At 49.0% G+C, this 20,507-nt stretch overlaps 1 protein-coding gene across 2 annotated transcripts; it reads left to right on the forward strand.

Annotated features, from left to right (window-relative positions):
• Positions 1–638: 638 nt before the first annotated feature.
• Positions 639–18,990, forward strand: Pla2g15 (phospholipase A2 group XV). 2 transcript variants are annotated; one of them, XM_028857736.2, is made up of 6 exons: positions 639–884; positions 5,751–5,907; positions 13,189–13,307; positions 13,549–13,647; positions 14,175–14,274; positions 17,099–17,301. In XM_028857736.2, the coding sequence occupies exons 1-6, from the start codon at positions 758–760 to the stop codon at positions 17,205–17,207; spliced, it is 711 nt and encodes a 236-aa protein (XP_028713569.1). In that variant the 5' UTR covers positions 639–757; the 3' UTR covers positions 17,208–17,301. The 2 variants fall into 2 exon arrangements, with proteins under 2 accessions (XP_028713569.1, XP_028713568.1); XM_028857735.2 differs by having other exon boundaries at positions 641–884; positions 14,050–14,274; positions 17,099–18,990.
• Positions 18,991–20,507: the final 1,517 nt, after the last annotated feature.

The raw sequence follows: 20,507 nt of genomic DNA on the forward strand, positions 1-20,507 counted from the left end.
GGAAACAATGTTAGATGGCTCAGAGTTTCCGATTAAAACCACTTCCAATTCTAATCCACGTGCCGCACTTAGAAATCGAGTGACAGACCCTTCATTTGGAACAGGCTGAGCTAGCTTCTCCCGGACCTAGTTCTTGGGTCCCACCTGCATTTCTACTCAGAAGGCAGACAGTAGAAGTTCTCTGGGCACGGGCGGCCAAAACTGGATGCCCCTGGGGATGCCGGGGTGAAGGCTGTACCAAGGTCCTGGTCAGCTGCTGGTCACCTGAGTTCCAAAAACGAACGAACTCTCAAGGACTCACTTCCTCTTTCCTTGCTTTTACAGAGGTTGCTCAGTCACAGCAAGTGATGGACCTCTTTGGACTCGACCTGTTTTCGGTTCCTCGAGTGTGGGAGGGCTAGGAGTCCGGAATGAGTGGACTTCGAGTATCAAGGACTGTGTTGGCTACACAGTGAGGTGGGGTTGTCTAGTAGCAGAAGGGTAGCTTGGAGCCAGGCGGTGCCCATCCGTCGATCGATGCGTTCGGCGCTCAGCACAGTCTAGCAGCGAGCCCAGGGGTGGGCAAGGACGGGTGGTGAGCTTGAGTGGGAGGGACGCTCATGGCGGAGAGTTCCAATTGGCAGAGCCTTAGCAAGAGGCGGGTCCTAATTGGCTAGTGGCTGGGAGCGGTGGGGTTAAGAGCTACGCTTCGGCCCCGGCCTAGGCACGATCCCCTAGCACTAAGGCAGTCCGTCTGACCTGCTGCCAGTCTCACGCCATGGATCGCCATCTCCTCACTTGTCGCGCGACCCAGCTCCGGAGTGGCCTCCTGGTCCCCCTGCTTCTGTTAATGATGCTAGCAGACCTGGCGTTCCCGGCCCAACGTCACCCCCCGGTGGTGCTGGGTGAGACTTGCGTGCGGCGGGACGGTGGGTGGGTACTGCAGGATCCAGTGCAGTCAGGGTCGGATGGGCCGACTTCCCTATTGTGCATCTGCTTTAAGTACGATGCCCAGAGCGTTTGGGTCTCTTAACCTGGGTCGGGTCGGTTAACCCACCTCCCTTCATACTGGGCATGGGTGTGGTCAGCCACCCTCTAAAATATGAGAGCAAGGGAAAAAAGATACTGTCGGATTTCCCACTCTACCTATTTGCATCAGCTCCAAACCTTGCCTCAACATGCCCCCATTTCTTATCTGGAAAGACTGAGGCAGTTCCACCCTACTCCAGAGGGCTCCTAGATAGTCTCAAAATTGGTCTGAGTCTGCCTAGAAGGCTCTCACCCTTCTGTATTTCTCAGGGCATGGCTGGTAGCAAGTTCTGTCTTTGCTGGCCACTGAGATAATTTCCCTTTGCTCTCAGCTTATGGAATGCATGGCATTGACTTTGGGGGAGAAGGCGGGAGGGAGAAGGGACGGCTAAGGGAAGGGAAGACAGAGGAAAGGGTTGGGACAACAGCCATGAACAGGTGTTAGGGAGTCAGAGAGCATGCTCTACGCACTCCCCTACAAGACCTTGTTACTCCAGGTGGTGCTGAGGCCGGGTATAATTCCCTGCCTATTCACTCTTTGGTCTTAGACCTGGCAGCTGAACAAGAATCAACAGTGTTTCCTTGTGCTAATAGGCCAGAATAAAATCTTTGGGAAAAGTCTTGGACTTGACTTGCCGCTCATCTAGAGCTAGTGTTTCAGTGGCCAGCCAGGACTCCTGAGAACAGAGACATGTATATGTTTCATACTTATTCTGCTGGAACATGCATTCTCGTGCTCTTTCTGCTGTGATTTTTTTTTTTTTTTTTTTTTTTTGACTTTTCAAGACAGGGTTTCTCTGTGTAACAGCTCTGACAGTTCTGGAATTTACTTTGTAGACCAGGCTGGCCTCAAACTCACAGAGATCCGACTCTCTCCCTCCCAAGTGTTTAGATTAAAGGCGTGTGTCACCACGTTTGCCTGTTGGGAATATTTTAATAGGGATACTGCAGATCATAGAAGGATAGTGTTGATTGTCAAAGTCGTAGCAGGGAAACCTCAATAGGCATTGTAAAGTATGCATGGCAGCACATGACTTAAATCCCAGGTAGGCCTGTCTCTGAGTCAAGGCCAGCCTGGTCTACAACACAAGTTCCAGGACAGCTAGGGCTACACAGAGAAATTCTGTCTCAAAAACCAAAACAACAACACAAAATAGGCATCCTAGGTCAGGAAATGGTCTGGGGAATTCTAGGTTCACTTTGAGATTTGTACATACTTGGCCCTGCTTTTCCCAAGCTTCCAGGATAGCTCTCAGGGAGGAGGTCTGTGTTGGGTGAACAGCACAGAGAATCACAGAGTCAGCCTGGGTGAATGGGTACCTGGGAAGCCCTCTGGGAGCATCCTGGAACTAGGGTTGGTTGAAAGATGGTTCAATGCTGGTTGGAATGGAATTGGGGGCAGGCATGTATGATGTAGAACTTGTGACTTATTGGGTCATCTGACTTTACCCTGGGGACCAGTGTGAAGTCACGAGTGAGCCTAAGGAATTCTAAGAATGAGGGCCTTGGCATTGGGATGTATGCATTATCTGACCACATACATGTTTGCCTTTTTTTTTTTTTTTTTTTTTGGTTTTTCTAGACAGGGTTTCTGTGTAGTTTTGGAGCCTGTCCTGGATGGAACTCACTCTGTAGCCCAGGTTCGCCTTGAACTCACAGAGATCCGCCTGCCTCTGCCTCCCGAGTGTTGGAATTAAAGGCGTGAACCACCACCACCACCACCACCACCACCACCACCACCACCGCCGCCGCCCAGCCACTTTTTTTTGAGGCAGAGTCTCACTCTGTAGCTCTGTCCTCTCTTTGTAGATCACAGGCTGGCTTTGATCTCACAGAGATCCACCTGCCTCTGCCTCCCTAGCACTGGGATTAAAGGCATGCAGTAGCCTGGCTTCTTTGCCATGTATTTTTGCCTGGATGGATTGGTACTAACTGTACTCATTAATCCATCAGAGCAGAGAAGCCTCAGACTCCACAGGGATCTGAACATCTGCACCCTCAACCTGCTCATCTTTCCAAGGATTGGGGCTGCTGCTGGTAACTCAGAGACTGCAGAGAGCCAGCCATTCCTGTTCCTAGGCACAAAGTGTGGGTCCTGAGTTAGTGGCAGAAGCATCAGAAGTCAGAAAATTGACCCCGGGGCAGGGAGATGGGACCTTAGGCAAACTATTGTGTTCTTCTCAGCCTCAGTCTTCTCATCTGTTAAATGAGTAAAGAGGGCGTGCAAGAGGGCTCAGTGGGCGAAGGGGATTGCCACCAAGCCTGAAGACCGAGTTCCATCCCCAGATGAAACCAGTTCTGGCAAGTTGTCCTCAGCCTCCACACATGCTGTGGTGTGCGCTCATCTTACTTCTGTTTACACATACACATACATACATACACACTAAGTAAACATGATTTTAAAATTTATATGAAGATGACCCTTCCCAGTGTTATTTGAAGTAAAAGTTCCGTGTGCAGCTCTTGTCTTGGTTTCAGGCACCAAGTCTCTCAGGAAGGGGCCATCGGCTATTTTTAGAAGCCACAGCCTGACCAGGGCAAGGGGTATCTGGTGGCTTCCTCTTTCACTCATTTCCCCTTTGGTGGATGGAGTCAGTGACCAGTCCACATGTCCAGCTCACAGGCATGTCATGCAGAGGTCCCCATACCAGGAATGCCCTGCTTTTGCGCCCACATCATGAAGCAGGTGTCTCACCTGCTCCCCACGATCTTGTGAAGACATTGGGGAGACACTCAGGCAAGGATGTGTGCTGTGCTGAGTTCAAAGTCACTGGGGAGGAAGGCCAAGTGGCCTTCATAGTGACTGTGGGCTTGGGGTTTTTTTTTGTTGTTTGTTTTTGGTTTATTTATTTATATTTATTTATTTTGAAACAGGGTTTCTCTGTGTAAATAAGTTGCCACGGAACTCGTGGCTTACCAGTACTTTACATCTCATCTCGCTTTTCATGGCGGCGGCGGCTGGCAGTATCTCTCTGCCTCAGCCTTCCACTTCCCAGAATTCTCCTTTCTCCTTGTCCCGCCTATACTTCCTGCCTGGCCACTGGCCAATCTATGAATCAATCATCCACAGCAAACAGTCCTGGCTGTTTGTAGACTAGGCTAGCCTCAAATTCACAGAGATTCACCTGCCTCTGCCTCCCAAGTGCTGGGATCAAAGGGGTGTGCCACCACTACCCGGCTTTTTCTTTTGTTTTTGTTTTTTTGAGACAGGGTTTCTCTGTGTAGCCGTAGCTGTTCTTGGCTGTCCTGGAACTTGCTCCGTAAACCAGGCTGGCCTCGATCGAACTCACAGAGATCTGCCTGCCTCTGCCTCCTGAGTTCTGGGATTAAAGGTTTGTGCCACTACTGCCCAGCTGACTATGGGTCTTTAAAAGGAGTTGTTTCTCTGAAGTGTCCAGAGTGTAGCCTATAGGAGGTACATGCGGCTTGTAACATTAATGGGAGTAAATAGATTGTGGGGCTTTAAATACTGGGAATTAAAGGAATGAGTGTGGGTTTGGTGTTACCAGAGCCCGAGGGTCTGTGTGGACCAATGAGATTGACAAGGGTGGTATCCAGCCATGCTTGGAACTTGGTCACACCCCGGCCTGTGGCTGCTATGGCATGTTGTTGCACTTTAGCCATCTGTAACACACCTCTCCAGCATGCTAAGGCCTTCCACAAAATCCACCCTCTGGAACATTCCTGCCTTTAGCAAAGCCTAAGGGCTTTGGTGGGTCCTGCTGGTACCATTGTAAGCTTCTCCCATCTGTGTTATCACGGCCTCCCTCCCAAAAGCCTGTAATCCCAGCATCTGGGAGGTTGGAGGCAGGGGAAGCATGCTTTTGATGCCAGCAAGACCTTGTTGAAAAACAAACAAAAACGGAAGAATACTGCTGCTAGATTTAACTTTTGGCCCAGCACTCTGTCTTGTGTCCTACTGCTTGGGGGTAGAAAAGACCCTGCTTGATTTTCTTTTTAGCTTGGTTTAAGCCTGGAGGGTACATATCTAATCAGGTCTGTAGCATTGGCCAAATTTTGGAGGTTCTGGAAAATTTCCATAAGTCTCAAAATCCCTTCTAGGTAGAGTATGATCTGGGTCCATTAACCTTCTGTATATGTAAGGGCAATCCAGGCTGAGGTCTCAGTGTTAGGATTCTGTACATGCGCAGCTTGGGTCTAACGTCTTACATCACTCAGGGGAAGGGAACCACGGCTTCTCAAGGAAGTGACTGGCTTGAACTCCTTTCTGAATGGCCTTCGAGGAAGTTCCAATGAAGATCTAGGGAGGTTATTAATTACACATCACTGCAGAGAGTGCTACAGGCCTTCCCACAAGCATATCAGGCCTCTCTTTAAGCCTCACAGGGTATCTGCTGGCAGGCTTCTTTCCAGTTAATGTGGCTCTTGTTTTTGTTTGTTTGGAAACAGGATCTCAGTGTACAGCCCAGATTGTGCTAGCACTCACTTGATCCTCTGGCCTCAGGCTCCTAAGTCCTGGAATGACAGTTATTCACCTGCCATGCCTGGCTAGTAGCAGCTTTTTCTATATGAAGGTGGTGTCCTGGCTTCTCCGTCACATTGCCCTATTTTTGATTTTTTTTCCAGCCCTGGAATTGTGTCTCAACTTTGGGAGTGAATTACAAAGATGTGTCCATTACTCTGGGTGGCTCTTTTGCAGACCCCAAGGTTCTTGGGGGTCTCCAGCCTGCCAGGGCTCGGACCTATGCCTGTCTTTTTATTTTTATTTTTTTTTCCTTCAGTGCCTGGTGATTTGGGTAATCAGCTGGAAGCAAAGCTGGACAAGCCAAAGGTCGTACACTACCTTTGCTCCAAGAGGACGGACAGCTACTTTACACTCTGGCTGAACCTTGAGCTGCTTCTGCCTGTTATCATTGACTGCTGGATTGACAATATCAGGTGGGGGCTGGCGCACACAGGTGGGGGGGCACTGGGGGTGCCTACAGAGGCCTTCTCATGCCTCAGTAGATGGAGAAGTACCCGTCTCTTCTAGGCTGAGCCCATCTCACTTTTCATATTATGATATAACCAACCCAAACCTCTTCAGTTACTAACCACAGGCATGTTTGTAAACAAGAAAGAAGGTGGGTATGGTGGTGTATCTATAATCCCAGCATTTGGGAGGGGGCTGAGGCAGGAGAATTGTCACAGTTGCCAGCTTGGGCTACAGAATGGGTACCAGCCAGGGTTAAGTAGCAAAACACTGTCTCAAGACCCCAAACAAACATAGACAGAAGAGACTGACTTCCTACATGTGCGAACACATCAGTGGCTCCCAGGATAAAGTTAAGGGGCTACAAAGTAAACATTTTAGCTGGATGGACTGGTGGTCCTGATGATTTTTTTTTAATCTTTTATTTTTGACAGTTTCATATTTATATATCTATATATACACATACAATGTATCTTTTTTTCTTTCTTGAAACAAGGTTTCCCTGTGTAACTTTGGCTGTTCTGTAACTCACTCTGTAGACCAGGCTGGCTTTGAACTCAGAGAGATCCACCTGGCTCTGCCTCCTGAGTGCTGGGATTAAAGGCGTGTGCTACCACTGCCCAGCTACAATGTATCTTTTATTTACTTTATGTGTATGATTGTTTTGCCTGCATGTGTATAAATGCAGTGCATTCATGCCTGCAGAAGTCAGAGGAAGGCATTAATCTACCGGAACTGAAGTTAGCTTTTTCTCTTTATTTTATGTTTATGGGTGTTTTGCCTGCAGGTATGACAGTGTGTAATGCCCACAGAAGACGGTGTCAGATCCCCTAGGACTGGAATTACTATATAATGTATCTTGTTTGTTTCTTTTTTTCAAAACAGGGTCTCACTGTATTTCTGGCTGTCCTGGAACTCACTATGTAGAACAGGTGGTCTGGAACTCACAGAAATCCACCTGCCTCTGCCTCCCAAGTGCTGGGACTAAAGGCTTGGACCACTGCATTTGGCCTATACAAAGTATTTTTCTTACTTTTTTTTTTTTTTTTTTTTTTTGGGGGGGGGGGACAGGGTTTCTCTGTGTAGGCTTGGCTGTCCTGGAACTTGCTCTCCAGCCCCAAATTTGGGCTGCCGTTAAGTCAGACCCATATCCTTAACAAACAAATTCCACATGTATGTTGTGATACACATCCACACACAATTGAACAAATACATACATTTGATTAAAAAAAATTAAACTTAAAACATTTTTTTGTGGAGCTGGAGAGATGCCTCAGAGATTAAGAGCACTGACTGCTCTTCATAGGACCTGGGTTCAGTTCTCAGCACCTACATGGCAGCTCACAACTGTCTGTAACTCCAGTTTCAGGGGATCTGGCACACTCACATAAATATACATGTAGGCAAAACCCCAATGCACACAAATTATAAACAAAAACAAAACTTTTCTTGTGTTTTGAGAGAGAGCCAGTTAGAGTTGTGGTGGTGCATACTTTTAAGAGTCAGAGGGTAGATGGCTGGATCTCTGTGAGTTCGAGGCCAGCCTGGTCTACAGAGTGAGTTCCAAGGTGGCCAGGACTACATAAAAAGACCCCGTCTCAAAAAGCAAAAAAAAAAAAAAATATATATATATATTTTTTTTTTTTTTTTGAGATGGATCTCTATAAATTACCAGGCTGGCCTTGAACTTTCAATTCTTCATCAGCGTCTGGAACAGCTAGGATTTCAAGGGCAGATTAGTCAGACTTTGTGGCACATACCTGGGATTCCAGTGTTTTGGAGGCAGAAGGAGATCACTGAGAGTTCAAGGCTAGCCTGGTATACAGAGCAAATTCCTAGGGCTGCATTGTGAGAACCTATCTAAAAACAAACAAACAAAAATAACAAAAAGAAAAAAAGGAACAGTTTACGTGAAGGTGGAGGTGCTCCCTTCAGTATAGGGGAAGGGCTTGGCATGTAGCTCTTGCTTAGCATGTATAGAGTGGGGGGCTGAGGTAATGGCTCTTTCAGAGGGCCCAGGTTGCTACTGGTCTACAAAGCACCAATGTTGAATGTCTCACAACTGCCTATAACCTCAGCTCCAGGAGATCTGATGTTTGCTGGATTCCATGGGCACCTGAACACATGTCATAGAATGTATACTTATATAAACATACAGACATTGCACGTAGATTTTAAAAAGGACAGGGAGTTTTGATCCTTAGCCCCCACAAAAAGATAATGCAGCCGAACATTTCCTATGGCCTTGTATTGTTGTAGCCTTCTAACCTTTGTAGCAAGTGTTACTCAGATGCTGTCAGCCCAGTGAATTATGATACATTTAGGGTCTTACTAGGCAGCCCTGTCTGTGCTGGAACTCACAATGTAGATCAGGCTGGCCTCAAACTCATGGAGATCCATCGACCTGCCATGGAGTGCTGGATTAAATGTGTGCACCTCCATGCTGGGTATATTATGATACTTGATGCTAATAATAAGTGAACAAGTTGCTGGTTTATGTATTTACATTCATTTTTTTAAGATAGGATTTTTTTTTTTTTTTTTTTTTTGGTTTTTCGAGGCAGGGTTTCTCTGTGTAGCTTTGCGCCTTTCCTGGGACTCACTTGGTAGCCCAGGCTGGCCTCGAACTCACAGAGATCCGCCTGGCTCTGCCTCCCGAGTGCTGGGATTAAAGGCGTGCGCCACCACCGCCCGGCTTTAAGATAGGATTTTATTGTGTAGACCTGGCTGGCCTGGAACTAAAGGTATGTGCTACAATACCTGACTTTACAATTCTTATTTTTATTTTATTTTATTTTTTATTTTGGGGTGTGGCTGTTGAGACAGGGTTTCTCTGTGTAGCCCTGGGTGTCCAGGAACTGCCTTTGTAGACCAAGCGGTCTTGAACTCACAGAGACCCACCTACCTCTCTATCTCCTGAGTGCTGGGATTAAAGGTGTGTGCCGCCGCTGCCACGCCAAATTTTATATACCATATTTTTTTAATTTTAATTTTTTTTAAGATTTATTTATCTATTATGTATACAGTGTTCTGCCTACATGCCAGAAGAGGGCACTAGATCTCACTCATTACAGATGGTTGTGAGCCACCATGTAGTTGCTGGGAATTGAACTCAGGTCCTCTGGAAGAGCAGCCAGTGCTCTTAACTGCTGAGCCATCTCTCCAGCCCTAAGTGAATTTTTTTTTTTTCAAGACAGGGTTTCTCTGTAGCTTTGGTGCCTGTCCTGGAACTTGTTCTGTAGACCAGGCTGGCCTCGAACTCACAGAGATCCACCTGCCTCAGCCTCCCTGAGTGCTGGGATTAAAGGCGTGCGCCACCACCTCCTGGCTCCATATTGTTATTATTTTGGAATGTTCTACTTACAAAAACAACAATGACAACAAAAACCCCAACACCTCCATTACCTGAGGTTGCTTATAACCCTGTCGGTTAAAGACAGTAGATTGGGGCTGAGAAAGGTAGGTTTTGAGTTAGAGGCTAGCCTGGACTAGCAAGAACCTGTCTCAAAACTAAAGCAAAATACAAAGTTTACTCTATTTGCTATGTATTATACCAGAAGTCTCTATCCTTCTTTCAATTTAAAGGAAAAAAATAAAATAAAAAGTTTTTGAGCCTGTGGGAGTGGTGCACGCCTTTATTCCCAATGCTCAGGAGGTAAAAGCAGGTGGAGCTCCGAGTTCAAGGCCAGCCTGGTGTCCATAGGGAGTTCCAGGTAAGGTCCTGTTGTAACAACAACAAAGACCAACACAAAAGGGGATGGTAAGATGGCCCAGTAGATGAAACCATCCCTGTTCTTGCAGAGAACCCAAGTTCGAGTCCCAGAACTCACATAGTGGTTCACAACCATCATAACTTCAGTTCCAAGGAAATCTGATGCCATCTTTGACCTCTGCAGGCACCAGGCATGCGTGTGGTGCACAGATGTTCATGTAGGCAAAAAAGTTACACTCAGACAAATAAATAAAAAAAGGGTTATGAGACAGGGTCCACTGTGTAGCCCAGGCTGGAACCGACAGGCCTGGCTCTGCCTCCTGAATGCTGGGATCACAGAGGTGTGTTTTATCAGTCCTGTCTTCTCATGTGTGTATGTCTCTTGATTGCATATTGCGTCAAGAGCACACTTGAATGAGTGTCTTACACTATCTAGATTTCTACTAGAGCACTCTTGAGGGCTGCACCGTAAGAAAATTGCCGAATGATGAATTTAATTTAGTCTTGAGGCAGTCCTTGGAACCGGTATTATCTTGAAACCTGTTTCACAGGAGATGAGGGTGTCACTCAGTTTATCATAACAAGGCTTAGAATTTGATCCCCAGAACCACAAATAAACAAATTACTTTATTGTTAAGATTTCTTTATTTATGTGTACAGTGTTCTATCTGCATGCATGCCTGCATGCCAGAAGAGGGCACCAGATCTCATTACAGATGGTTGTGAGCCACCATGTGGTTGCTGGGAATTGAACTCAGCAGTCAGTGCTCTTAACCTCTGAGCCATCTCTCCAGCCCCCAGTCAGTGCTCTTAACCTCTGAGCCATCTCTCCAGCCCCACAAATGTACTTTATAGATAAGGAAATCTGAAAGCTCAAAGACTTTATATATAAAATTGACTACAGCTATTTCATTCAGCTGATAAATCACAGAGATGATTCAAACTCAGAATTGTATTATTCTAAGGTCCCCTCCCAGACAGAAATCTCTAAAGGCAGAGACTATTTCTGTTTTTTTTTCTAGATTTATTTAATTATATTATGTGTGTGAGTATTTTGCTTGCATATATGTAAGTGTAGTGTATGCTGGGTGCTGTGAAAGTCAGAAGAGGACATCAGATTCCCTAGGACTGGGAGTTACAGATGGTTATGAGCTGCCATGTGGGTGCTGGGAATTGAACCTAGGTCCTCTGCAAGAGCACCAAGTGCCCCCCCGCCCAGGGTCTCTTGATATTCCTGGCTGTCCTGGAACTCACTCTGTAGACCAGGCTGGCCTCGAACTCAGATCCAATTGCCTCTGCCTCCCGAGTGCTGGGATCAAGGGCGTGTGCCACCCACCCATCCCCACTGCCTGCTCCACAACAAGGGTCTTAAAAGCTCAGCTAAATTGCTGGGCATTGGTGGCACACACCTTTAATCCCAGCACTCGGGAGGCAGAGACAGGCCCCTTGGTCTACAGAGTGACTTCCAGGAAAGTCTCCAAAGCTACACAGAGAAACCCTGTCTCAAAAAAAACCAAAAATAAAATTTAAAAAAAACGTATTTAAAAAAAAAGAAAAGCTCAGCTCAATGAAAGAACATAGCTGGGCCCGGTAAACGTTGGTGCTGATTAGAACTCCGTCAGTTAACAGCTTTTCCCAGAGACCCGCTAGCTGACGCCCAGCGACCCAGCCCTGCCCTGCATGCTCATGCCGCCTCTTCGTTGACTTTCTTTTCGTGTGTGTGACTGCAGCTATTCCTGGGCTGTTGGTCTGCATTTCTATTTTTGTCCTGGAGACACATGGCCTCAGGTGCTGCCAAGGAGGCACAGGTTGATGTTGAAAGGAGCTTTTTTGTCTTGGTTATTCCTCTGACCTGTTTAGATTTTCATATTGCACAAAGCTGCCTTGACTTTCCACAACCATTTTCTGTACTTTGCAGATTATCCACTGGTGAGGGCGGCCCCGGGCCCTGTCATTTAGATCAGTGTTGGGATCCTGTCAGCTTTCTGTGACTGCTGTGGTTTTTTTTTTTTTTTTTTTTTAACTATTTAAAAATTTTTTTTCAACTTTTTTGGTTTCTCTGTGTAACAGTCCTGGCTGTCCTGGAATTCACTTTTGTAGACCAGGCTAGCCTCGAACTCACAGAGATCCACCTGCCTCTGCCTCCTGAGTGCTGGGATAAAAGGTGTGCACCACCACTGCCTGGTCTAAAATATTTTTTATGTGCATGGATTTTCTGTCTGCCTGAGTATCTGTGTACCTAGTGTATGCAGTACCTTTGAGAGTAGGACTTGGGACCACCAGCAAATTCTGCTTTTCTAGGGCATATGTGCCTCTGGGGTTTCCTATTACTTCTTCAGGCCCCTGACTTGAGCAAGGCAAACATAGCAGTCCCGAGTTTGGTTCTGTTTTTCATTGGAGCCATAGAAGCAACGAGATGATAATGTCTTGAGTTAGAAGCTGCTGAATCTGTGGTCGTTTGTAACACAGCAACAGAACATTAACAAAGGGCTGCCTAAGCTGGCAGTCCTCACCACTGCATTTAGGAATTGGTGGGCACACCCTGGATGGTGTGGCTGCTGGCAGGTCATCTGCTCCTGGAGTCCTGAGCAGGTCATGTGGTATGGTTCATTCCCTTCCTCTTCGGATGGCATGGCTTGGGGGAGGCACCCGGGATCCACCTGGACCCATCTGGATCTGCAGCACAGCTTTTCTCCTGCTTCTTCTCACCTGCCCCCATCATTCCTCTGGGCTTTGTCCACCCTGGTTCCCACCCTGTTTATACAGCAGCCACAGTGCCCAGGCCCTGAGGTGGCTGTGTCTGTCTGCTGTGTGCGCTACTCGCCACCGGCTTTGCGCCGATGTGGTAGGAGGGGTGGCAGGCACTGAACCCATAGGGATGGGCCCCAATAAGAGCAGGCTGCCCCCTGAGATCAAGTATGGTGTTGGCATAGCTAGGACTGGTACTGCTTCTGCCTAGTCCAAGACCCCCGTTCTAGGTGAGGGGACCCGGGAGAAGGGATTGCTCTGGCAGGGGCCCCTGTGATTAGTCTCTGGAGTAAGGCTCGGTGCAGTTCTCATTTAGATTTGTTATTCTGTTGGGGTTTTTGTTCGCTTGATTGTCTGAGCCCAGGCTGGCCTCAAACTTAGATGTAAATGAGGATAACCTTGACTGTCTTATCTTCCTAACTCTACCTTCCAAGTCTATTTGTTTCGGTTTTTTTTTTTTTTTTTTCTTTTTGTTTTTTTTTGAGACAGGGTTTCTTTGTGTAACAGTCTTGGCTGTCCTGGAACTCGCTCTGTAGACCAGGCTGGCCTCGAACTGCAGAGATCCGCCTGCCTCTGCTTCCTGAATGCCGGGATCAAAGACGTGGGCCACTGCCGCTGTCCTGCTAGATCTGTTTTCTAAGCCTGCTTTGTTACTTTTTCATCCCTTTTATACCTCCGACCAAACCAGGGAGTGAGACTGCAGTGTAGCTAAGGTCATGGGTGGTATTGAGACATAGTGAGCCTGGTGGTGCCTTTGAGTTACTAACTGGTTATCTTCTCCTGGCAGGCTGGTTTACAACAGAACAACTCGGGCCACCCAGTTTCCTGATGGTGTGGATGTGCGTGTCCCTGGCTTTGGGGAAACATTCTCTTTGGAGTTCTTAGACCCCAGCAAAAGGAATGTGGGTATGTAGCTCTTGCTCAGGGTCTCCAGGCATGTAGCTGGGGGCTCTGGGCTCTGCTGGGTTTCTAGAATGTGGGAAGTACTACCTTGCTTTCAAGGATTAGCCTGTGAGCTGTCTTTGATTAGTGGACACCAATCCCTTTACCACTTCTTAGGGAGACAGAAGTTACTGTCTCTGTGGGTGTGCTGTGGGTGGCTAACACTGGCTATATTTTATGTAATTCTATGCATGTCTGTCTGTAGGTTCCTATTTCTACACTATGGTAGAGAGCCTTGTGGGCTGGGGCTATACACGGGGCGAAGATCTCCGAGGGGCTCCCTATGATTGGCGCCGAGCTCCAAGTAAGAACCCCGCTCCACCCCCACCCCTGTTCTGTCCCTGAGGGGCTTAGGAGGCAGGGATAAGGTAGTCTCAGCCACTAATAGGCCTTGGGCTCTCCCTCCATCTGGGCCTCTGGCATCCAGTGCAGCGGCCACGGCCACCAGCTCTGCCTGGTCCTGCCTTCTCCTTTGTTATCATTCATTCCAGGACCCTCTGAGGCTTGGTAGGGGTAGAGGATAAGACAGAGGGGCAAAATGAGTCTCTTGGTCCTCTCTTCATGAACCTTTGGGGGAACTAGTCTGCTCCTACTTAGGTTCCGACATTCTCTGCACCCCTAGTCCTGGGTCTGGCCTGTGGATTGGCCAGTGGTCCAGGTCCCAGGACACTTCTAGCCTGACCCCCTGCTTGGCTCTGGCCTGCAGATGAAAACGGGCCCTACTTCTTGGCCCTCCGAGAGATGATCGAGGAGATGTACCAGATGTATGGGGGCCCCGTGGTGCTGGTCGCCCACAGCATGGGCAACATGTACACGCTCTACTTTCTGCAGCGGCAACCACAGGCCTGGAAGGACAAGTATATCCATGCCTTCGTTTCACTGGGTGCGCCCTGGGGGGGCGTGGCCAAGACCCTGCGTGTCCTGGCCTCAGGTAAGACCTCCCTGGTCCCTCATGGATGGCTGCTGTTCCCAGGAATGCCTCCTCCTTTATTTTTTTTAATGTGGTCTATGCTATGCCAACATCCTTCATGTCTCCTCCCTGGACTAATATCCTTCTTTCCCCAGAGTGCCTTTCTTTCTATTTCATTTTGGGGGACCCAGTGGGATGGCTCAGTGGTTAAAGGAACTCACTGTGTAATGTAAACCCAGCGATCTGCGTTCAATCCCCAGAACAGAATAAAGGTGTAAGGACGGGACAGTTCCACAAATTTGTCATCTGACCTCAACATACAGGCATGACACGTGTGCTCACACATACCGTGTGCACACAGTAATCAATTAAAAAGAGAAACAAGTATTTTTCCTCCAAAAGAAAATCTAATGCTGTGGCTGGTGAGGAGCCTCAGCAGGCTAAGGCTCTTGTTGCCAAGTCTGAGGACCTGAATCCAGTCCCCAGAACCCACGTGATAGAAGGAGAAAACCAGCCCCCACGAGTTGCCTTCTGACTCCCACATGCACGCTGTAGCGCGCGCACACGCACACACACACACACACACACACACACACACACACACACACTTAAGAAAAAAAAAAGCAATTGTGGGGCGGTGGTGGCGGCGGCGCACGCCTCTGTTCCCAGCACTTGGGAGGCAGAGGCAGGCAGATCCCTGTGAGTTCTAGGCCAGCTTGGTTTATAGAGCCAGTTCCAGGACAGCCAGGGCCACACACACAGAGAAACCCTGTCTTGAAACACCCCTCTCCCAAAGAAAGCAATGAAAGAAAATCTAATAGTCTCTCCTCTCCAGTTGATAGTCCTTGTAATCTCTGTAATCTGTTGTAATACTGTATGTAGAGCGGCGTAACTATTGGTCACACAGTATTTGCTTATGTGCACATACACACAGTGCTGAGTGCCTGGCAGAAGGGTTTGACTCACAGTTCTTTGAGATCCCTTTTCAAGTCTTTTTTTTTTTTTTTTTTAAGATTTTTGTTTATTGCCGGGTGGTGTTGGCGCACGCCTTTAATCCCAGCACTCCTTTAATCCCAGCACTCGGGAGGCAGAGCCAGGCGGATCTCTGTGAGTTCGAGGCCAGCCTGGGCTACCAAGTGAGCTCCAGGAAAGGCGCAAAGCTACACAGAGAAACCCTGTCTCAAAAAACCAAAAAAAAAAAAGAAAAAAAGATTTTTGTTTTTATGTATACAGTATTCTGCTTGCATGAATGCCTGCAGGCCAGAAGAGGGCACCAGATCTCATTACAGATGGTTGTGAAACACAATGTGGTTGCTAGGAATTGAACTCAGAACCTTTAGAAGAGCAGCCAGTGCTCTTAACCTCTGAGCCATCTCTCCAGCCCCTCAAGTCTTTCTTACCCCATCCCCACTTTCCACACAGGAGGCAGGCTGACTTACCATGTCCTGTTTATGAGTTTCATCTGCCTCTGTGGGCCTGCAGTACAGGGAGGAGGCAGGTGTGGGTCTGGCTGGGTCTGCTTGCCTGGCAGTTGGGAAAGTCAACCCTCCCTTGGTCCTTCTCCAGTTATTTTTATGACTGTAGGACCCACCATCTGCAGCCATGGGGCAGGGCCTCCTGGTGCAGGAAGAGGCTACCTCCTTCCACCATGACTGAGTGGTAGCCCGGGGGCCCCCTCACTTGGGGACTGTGAGCCAGGACCATCTCAGGGTTCCTAACTTTTCCCTTCCTGCCGTCACTGGTACCGCCTGACCTGCTTGCTCATATGAACGTTACAATCAGGTCAGGTTCAACATTTCTCCCAGTAGTGACCCTGAATTGAGTGGACAATGAGCTCATGGCTCAGACCTTTCGATACAGTAAGGGTTCATCACAGTCCTATGCTCTGCCATTCCTGGGCCTACAGGAGCCATGTGGGTACCTTCAGAATTTGATGGGGAGTCATGGTAAGATTTCAGGCATGGACCATCTCAAAGCTTTCCTGTAAACCCCCTTAAATCTTTACCGCAGATGTTAGGAAACTACTGTCAACCCTAGAAAACCAGGAGTGGGAGAGAGAGAAGTCCATAGACTCCTGAGGGTTCCCCTTCCCCCGAGGATTCTAGAGGTAGCAGGCAAAGCTGAGACCCTGGGGTCAGCGGAAAAGGGCTGCTGCTTTCAGAGTATTGGATAATGGGCGATGATAGTACTTGAACAAGTAGTAACTCCTTCCTAAGTTGCCTCAGGCCCTGCAAGTCTCATTGGCTAATGGGAAGAGCTGACTCCAGCTGCAGATTTCCACCCCATTGCCTTGCTTCCAGCAAGTCTGGCTCCTGGGCCAGTGCCCAGGCTTTTAGATGGGAGGGATAAAACCAGACTGGCTGAATGCTGGTCTGGACCTAGGAAAAGAAAGGCAAGTATGCAGTTCAGTGTGATCAAACAAAGCAAGCAAGCAAACAAACAAACAAACAAACAAATCCCCACCAGGCCTGTTGACCTGCTGCTTCACCTTAGATAAGACTAGTGCCCACGGGTGATAAACACTTAGCAGGGTGCCCTTTATAGATAAGCAAACATAATAAATAGCTTAAGGGGCGGGGGAGGCAAGTGCTGGCTGAATCTCTGGTGTGGAAATACATAAGGAACATGAAGATATGATTGTATGCTTTCCACATACAGAAAAAAAAGTAGGAAAGAAAAAAAAAAGAAAGAAAAAGAACTAAAAGCCAGTGGTGCAGAGATGGGGATCGTGATGGCGGCTAACAGTCCAAGAATCTGGAGTATTGACCACTGGTGGGTTGGTGAACCTGCTGTCCATATAGTTTGCTTCCCTTGGCGCAGGTTGATCTGAGCCCTTCCCTTTCAGGAGACAACAACCGAATCCCTGTTATTGGACCACTGAAGATCCGGGAGCAGCAGCGGTCCGCTGTCTCCACCAGCTGGCTACTGCCATACAACCACACCTGGTCACATGAGAAGGTATTTGTGCACACACCCACAACTAACTACACACTCCGTGACTATCACCAGTTCTTCCGGGACATCGGATTTGAGGATGGCTGGTTCATGCGGCAGGACACAGAAGGGCTGGTGGAAGCCATGACGCCACCCGGTGTGGAGCTGCACTGCCTCTATGGGACGGGCGTCCCCACGCCGGACTCTTTCTACTACGAGAGCTTTCCTGATCGCGACCCCAAGATCTGCTTCGGTGATGGTGACGGCACCGTGAACGTGGAGAATGTCCTGCAGTGCCGGGCCTGGCAGAACCACCAGGAGCACCGAGTATCATTGCAGGAGCTGCCAGGAAGTGAACACATTGAGATGTTAGCCAATGCCTCCACCTTGGCTTATCTGAAACGCGTGCTTTTTGAGCCTTGAGTCCTGTGCCAAGCAGGGCTGCTGGGTGGCTGGACCATGGGGCTGCTCTTGGGCTCTGACTGTCTCATGGCCTAGAAGCTTGGTGAAGTTCGTGACCAATATTTAAGGTCCTAGGTCCTAGGCTGTGAGGCGTCTGCCTCAGGGGGATACTGTTTCTCAGCCTTCCTGTGTAGCCTGGCAGTGAAGAAGGAAGAGAAGTGTGGATTCAAAGGACATTTGATGGAAAGATTGCTGCTACTGATGGACTCGAGACCTCGGACTGGCTCTGTAGGCTGGCTTGAGTAGGTCCTCACCCCAGTCCTCAGCTCGGGCCATGCAGTCCTCCTCGTTCTCTGGCCTTTCTCTTCTAGCCCACTGGGCCCTAACCTTACTGTGAGGGATGTTACTGAGCTGAGGTCCTGCCCTGGAAGGTTCCACAGTGACCCTCAGGTGACCTTCCCACACACTGGCTTCAGGTGGCCTACTGGCTGGGGTTGCTAGCTTCCCTGTGACCTCGCTTGTGGATGTCCTGAGTGTGGCCTCCTGGAGGCAGTCCAGCACCCCTGCGGGCAGGGCGGTTTGTTGTGTTCTCCATAATTCCTCCTGGGATATTCAGACTCCGCTCCTACCTCTCACCTCTGGCGGCATCCTAGTCCTAGTACTGGATTGGGCAGCAGAGGACCCCTCAATTCCGGCGGCCATGTCCTGGGATTCCTGATCTCCTTGGTTGTGATGTGGAGCCCAGCGCTGCAGCTGGGCTCTCTTGCTTCTGGGAACTGTAGTTTAAGGAGAGCAGGGCCTCAAGTCATGACCTTCTAGCTGGGTACCTAGGAAGAAGGGAGCTCAAGGGAGCAACCGTGGTTACTTCGAGCTTCCTTGAGCCTCCTTCTTGAGAACTCCACCACCATATTGCACCCTGCTGTAGGGTCTTTCTGCCACCCACTTGGGCTGGCACAAGGGTTGAGAGGTGGTAGAGTTCCTGCCCAACACGTGCTCCCACCAGGCAGCTGAATGGGTTTTAGTTTGCAGGAATTTTGTCCAGAGACTTGAAAGGGTCCCCCGAGAGAGCTAGGAGCAGACGGTCCCAGCGAGGGGTTTTTATGTTTGCCCCATGGATGCTGCACGATCTCTGTGACAGCAGGGATGGTGAATCTGGGCCTGTCTTAGGGACAGTGAGCCTGACTATAGGCTGAGACTTGGGTCAGCTTTTAGGTTGGGGTCCCCAAACCACTTTCAGGCTGGACTACATACACTGCCTTCCCATGATGATCCTGGCACTGGACTTCCCTTGTTAAGCACATTCCCATCATCTATCCCTCACCTGGGTGGTGTGGCCCTCGCCTGGGGCGCTGACCCAGCTGTACCTCGATTTTGGCAATAAAAGTATTCTGGATGCTGTAAGGTGCCCCGTTCTGCGCTGTGCGTGAGAGGAGGGAGGTGTGAAGTATGAGGGCGCTAGTAGAGGTGGGCAGTTGGGCTGCGGCTTTGCTGAGGACTTGCCGGGGTCTCAGCCTTATGCTCTGCCTTTGCTTTGCCCTCCTGGCTTCTCTGGAATCCATTTCTCCACTGGGACCAAGAAACAGACCCAGAGCTGTAGCTCTCGGAGTTGGGCTCTTGTCCTCACCCTGCTTCTGCCCGATCAGCGGTCCCCAAATGATGTCCCAGAGCTGATGGTGGGGATAAAGGGAGGTCCTGCAGATGAGCCTGGTTGGACTCTCCAGCCTCTGTCTTCCCTCAGCTCCTGGTGAGTCCTTTGAACTTAAAGATCATTTCAGGAAGTGGCCTTCCTTAGATTCAGCATCTTGTCTCCCTGCCTCCTGAGTCTGGACAGGAGGTCACAGTAAGGGATCAGGCACCGGCCAGCTCAGCGTCACCACAAGACGGCTTAGAACTTGGCTTCAGATGGTAGGAAACGATTGCTAGCCCTGAAAACCCAGGAGAAAGACAGGGAAGTCTGTGGACCCCTGTGAGCTTTCCTGTTCTCAAGGATCCTAGTAGGGGAGAGAGACTAGGTTAAGACTAGGGCAAAGAGGGATGAGTAGGGATGATGACTAAGAAATGGGAGCACGTGGAGATGGACAGATGAAGGGAGTGTCTGAGATGGGGAAGCATGCAGAGGGATTGGGCCCCAGCCTGAACTTTGTGGTGTGGAACCTGGGGCCACTGAAGATGGTTAGTTCCAATACCAGTTTCCCAGTTGAGTTGGTCAGACTAGACTCCAGGTGTTGATATACTCTGGGGCCACTAGAGGGCGATCTAAGCCTCGCTGTACCAGGTACAGACGGCAGGGTTAGCCAGACCTGGAAGGAAGGGATGGTCAAGAAGGGGGAATGAGCTGAGGACATACAGGCCCAGCTGTGGCACCAGCCCAAGTGTCATCTGGGACCTCATTTTCAGAGATGCAGAGAAGGCCCTCCACCAGCATCAGCCAATTTTCCTGAGCCTCAGCTTCCTTCCTAACTTCCTTACTTCCCTTCCTCCCTCCCTCCCTCCCTCCTTCCCCCCCTCCCTCCCTCTTTCCTTTCCTTCATTATGTATAGTGTTCTGCCTGCATGTATGACTGCAGGCCAGAAGAGGGCACCAGATCTCATTACAGATGGTTTTGAGCCATCATGTGGTTGCTGGGAATTGAACTCAGGACCTCTGGAAGAGCAGCCAGGGCTCTTAACCTCGGAACCATCTCTCCAGCCCCAGAGCCTCAGCTTCCTTATCTGATTAATGAGGATAAATAAATATATCCTGCAGGGATATTCCTGTAGGACAAGAATGCATGCTGATGTTGGAAAACATCTGATCCTGTGTCTTATACATTGTGAGCTCTCAGCTGATGAGCTTTATATGTGAATGTGAGACAGCAAAGCCAGAGATCTGGATGAAAGCCAGCAGGTTTCTCTGGGCAGCTACTGCAAGGACAAATG

This window comes from Peromyscus leucopus, chromosome 5, assembly GCF_004664715.2.
Source record: "Peromyscus leucopus breed LL Stock chromosome 5, UCI_PerLeu_2.1, whole genome shotgun sequence".
NCBI lineage: Eukaryota > Metazoa > Chordata > Mammalia > Rodentia > Cricetidae > Peromyscus > Peromyscus leucopus.

Bases quoted from the DNA above. Each gene is read 5' to 3' on its own strand.
- Pla2g15 (XM_028857735.2), top strand. From the start codon at position 758: ATGGATCGCCATCTCCTCACTTGTCGCGCGACCCAGCTCCGGAGTGGC. The intron at 5,908-13,188 runs GTGGGGGCTGGC...TTCTCCTGGCAG, and splicing joins TGCTGGATTGACAATATCAG to GCTGGTTTACAACAGAACAA. The intron at 13,648-14,049 runs GTAAGAACCCCG...TCTGGCCTGCAG, and splicing joins TGATTGGCGCCGAGCTCCAA to ATGAAAACGGGCCCTACTTC.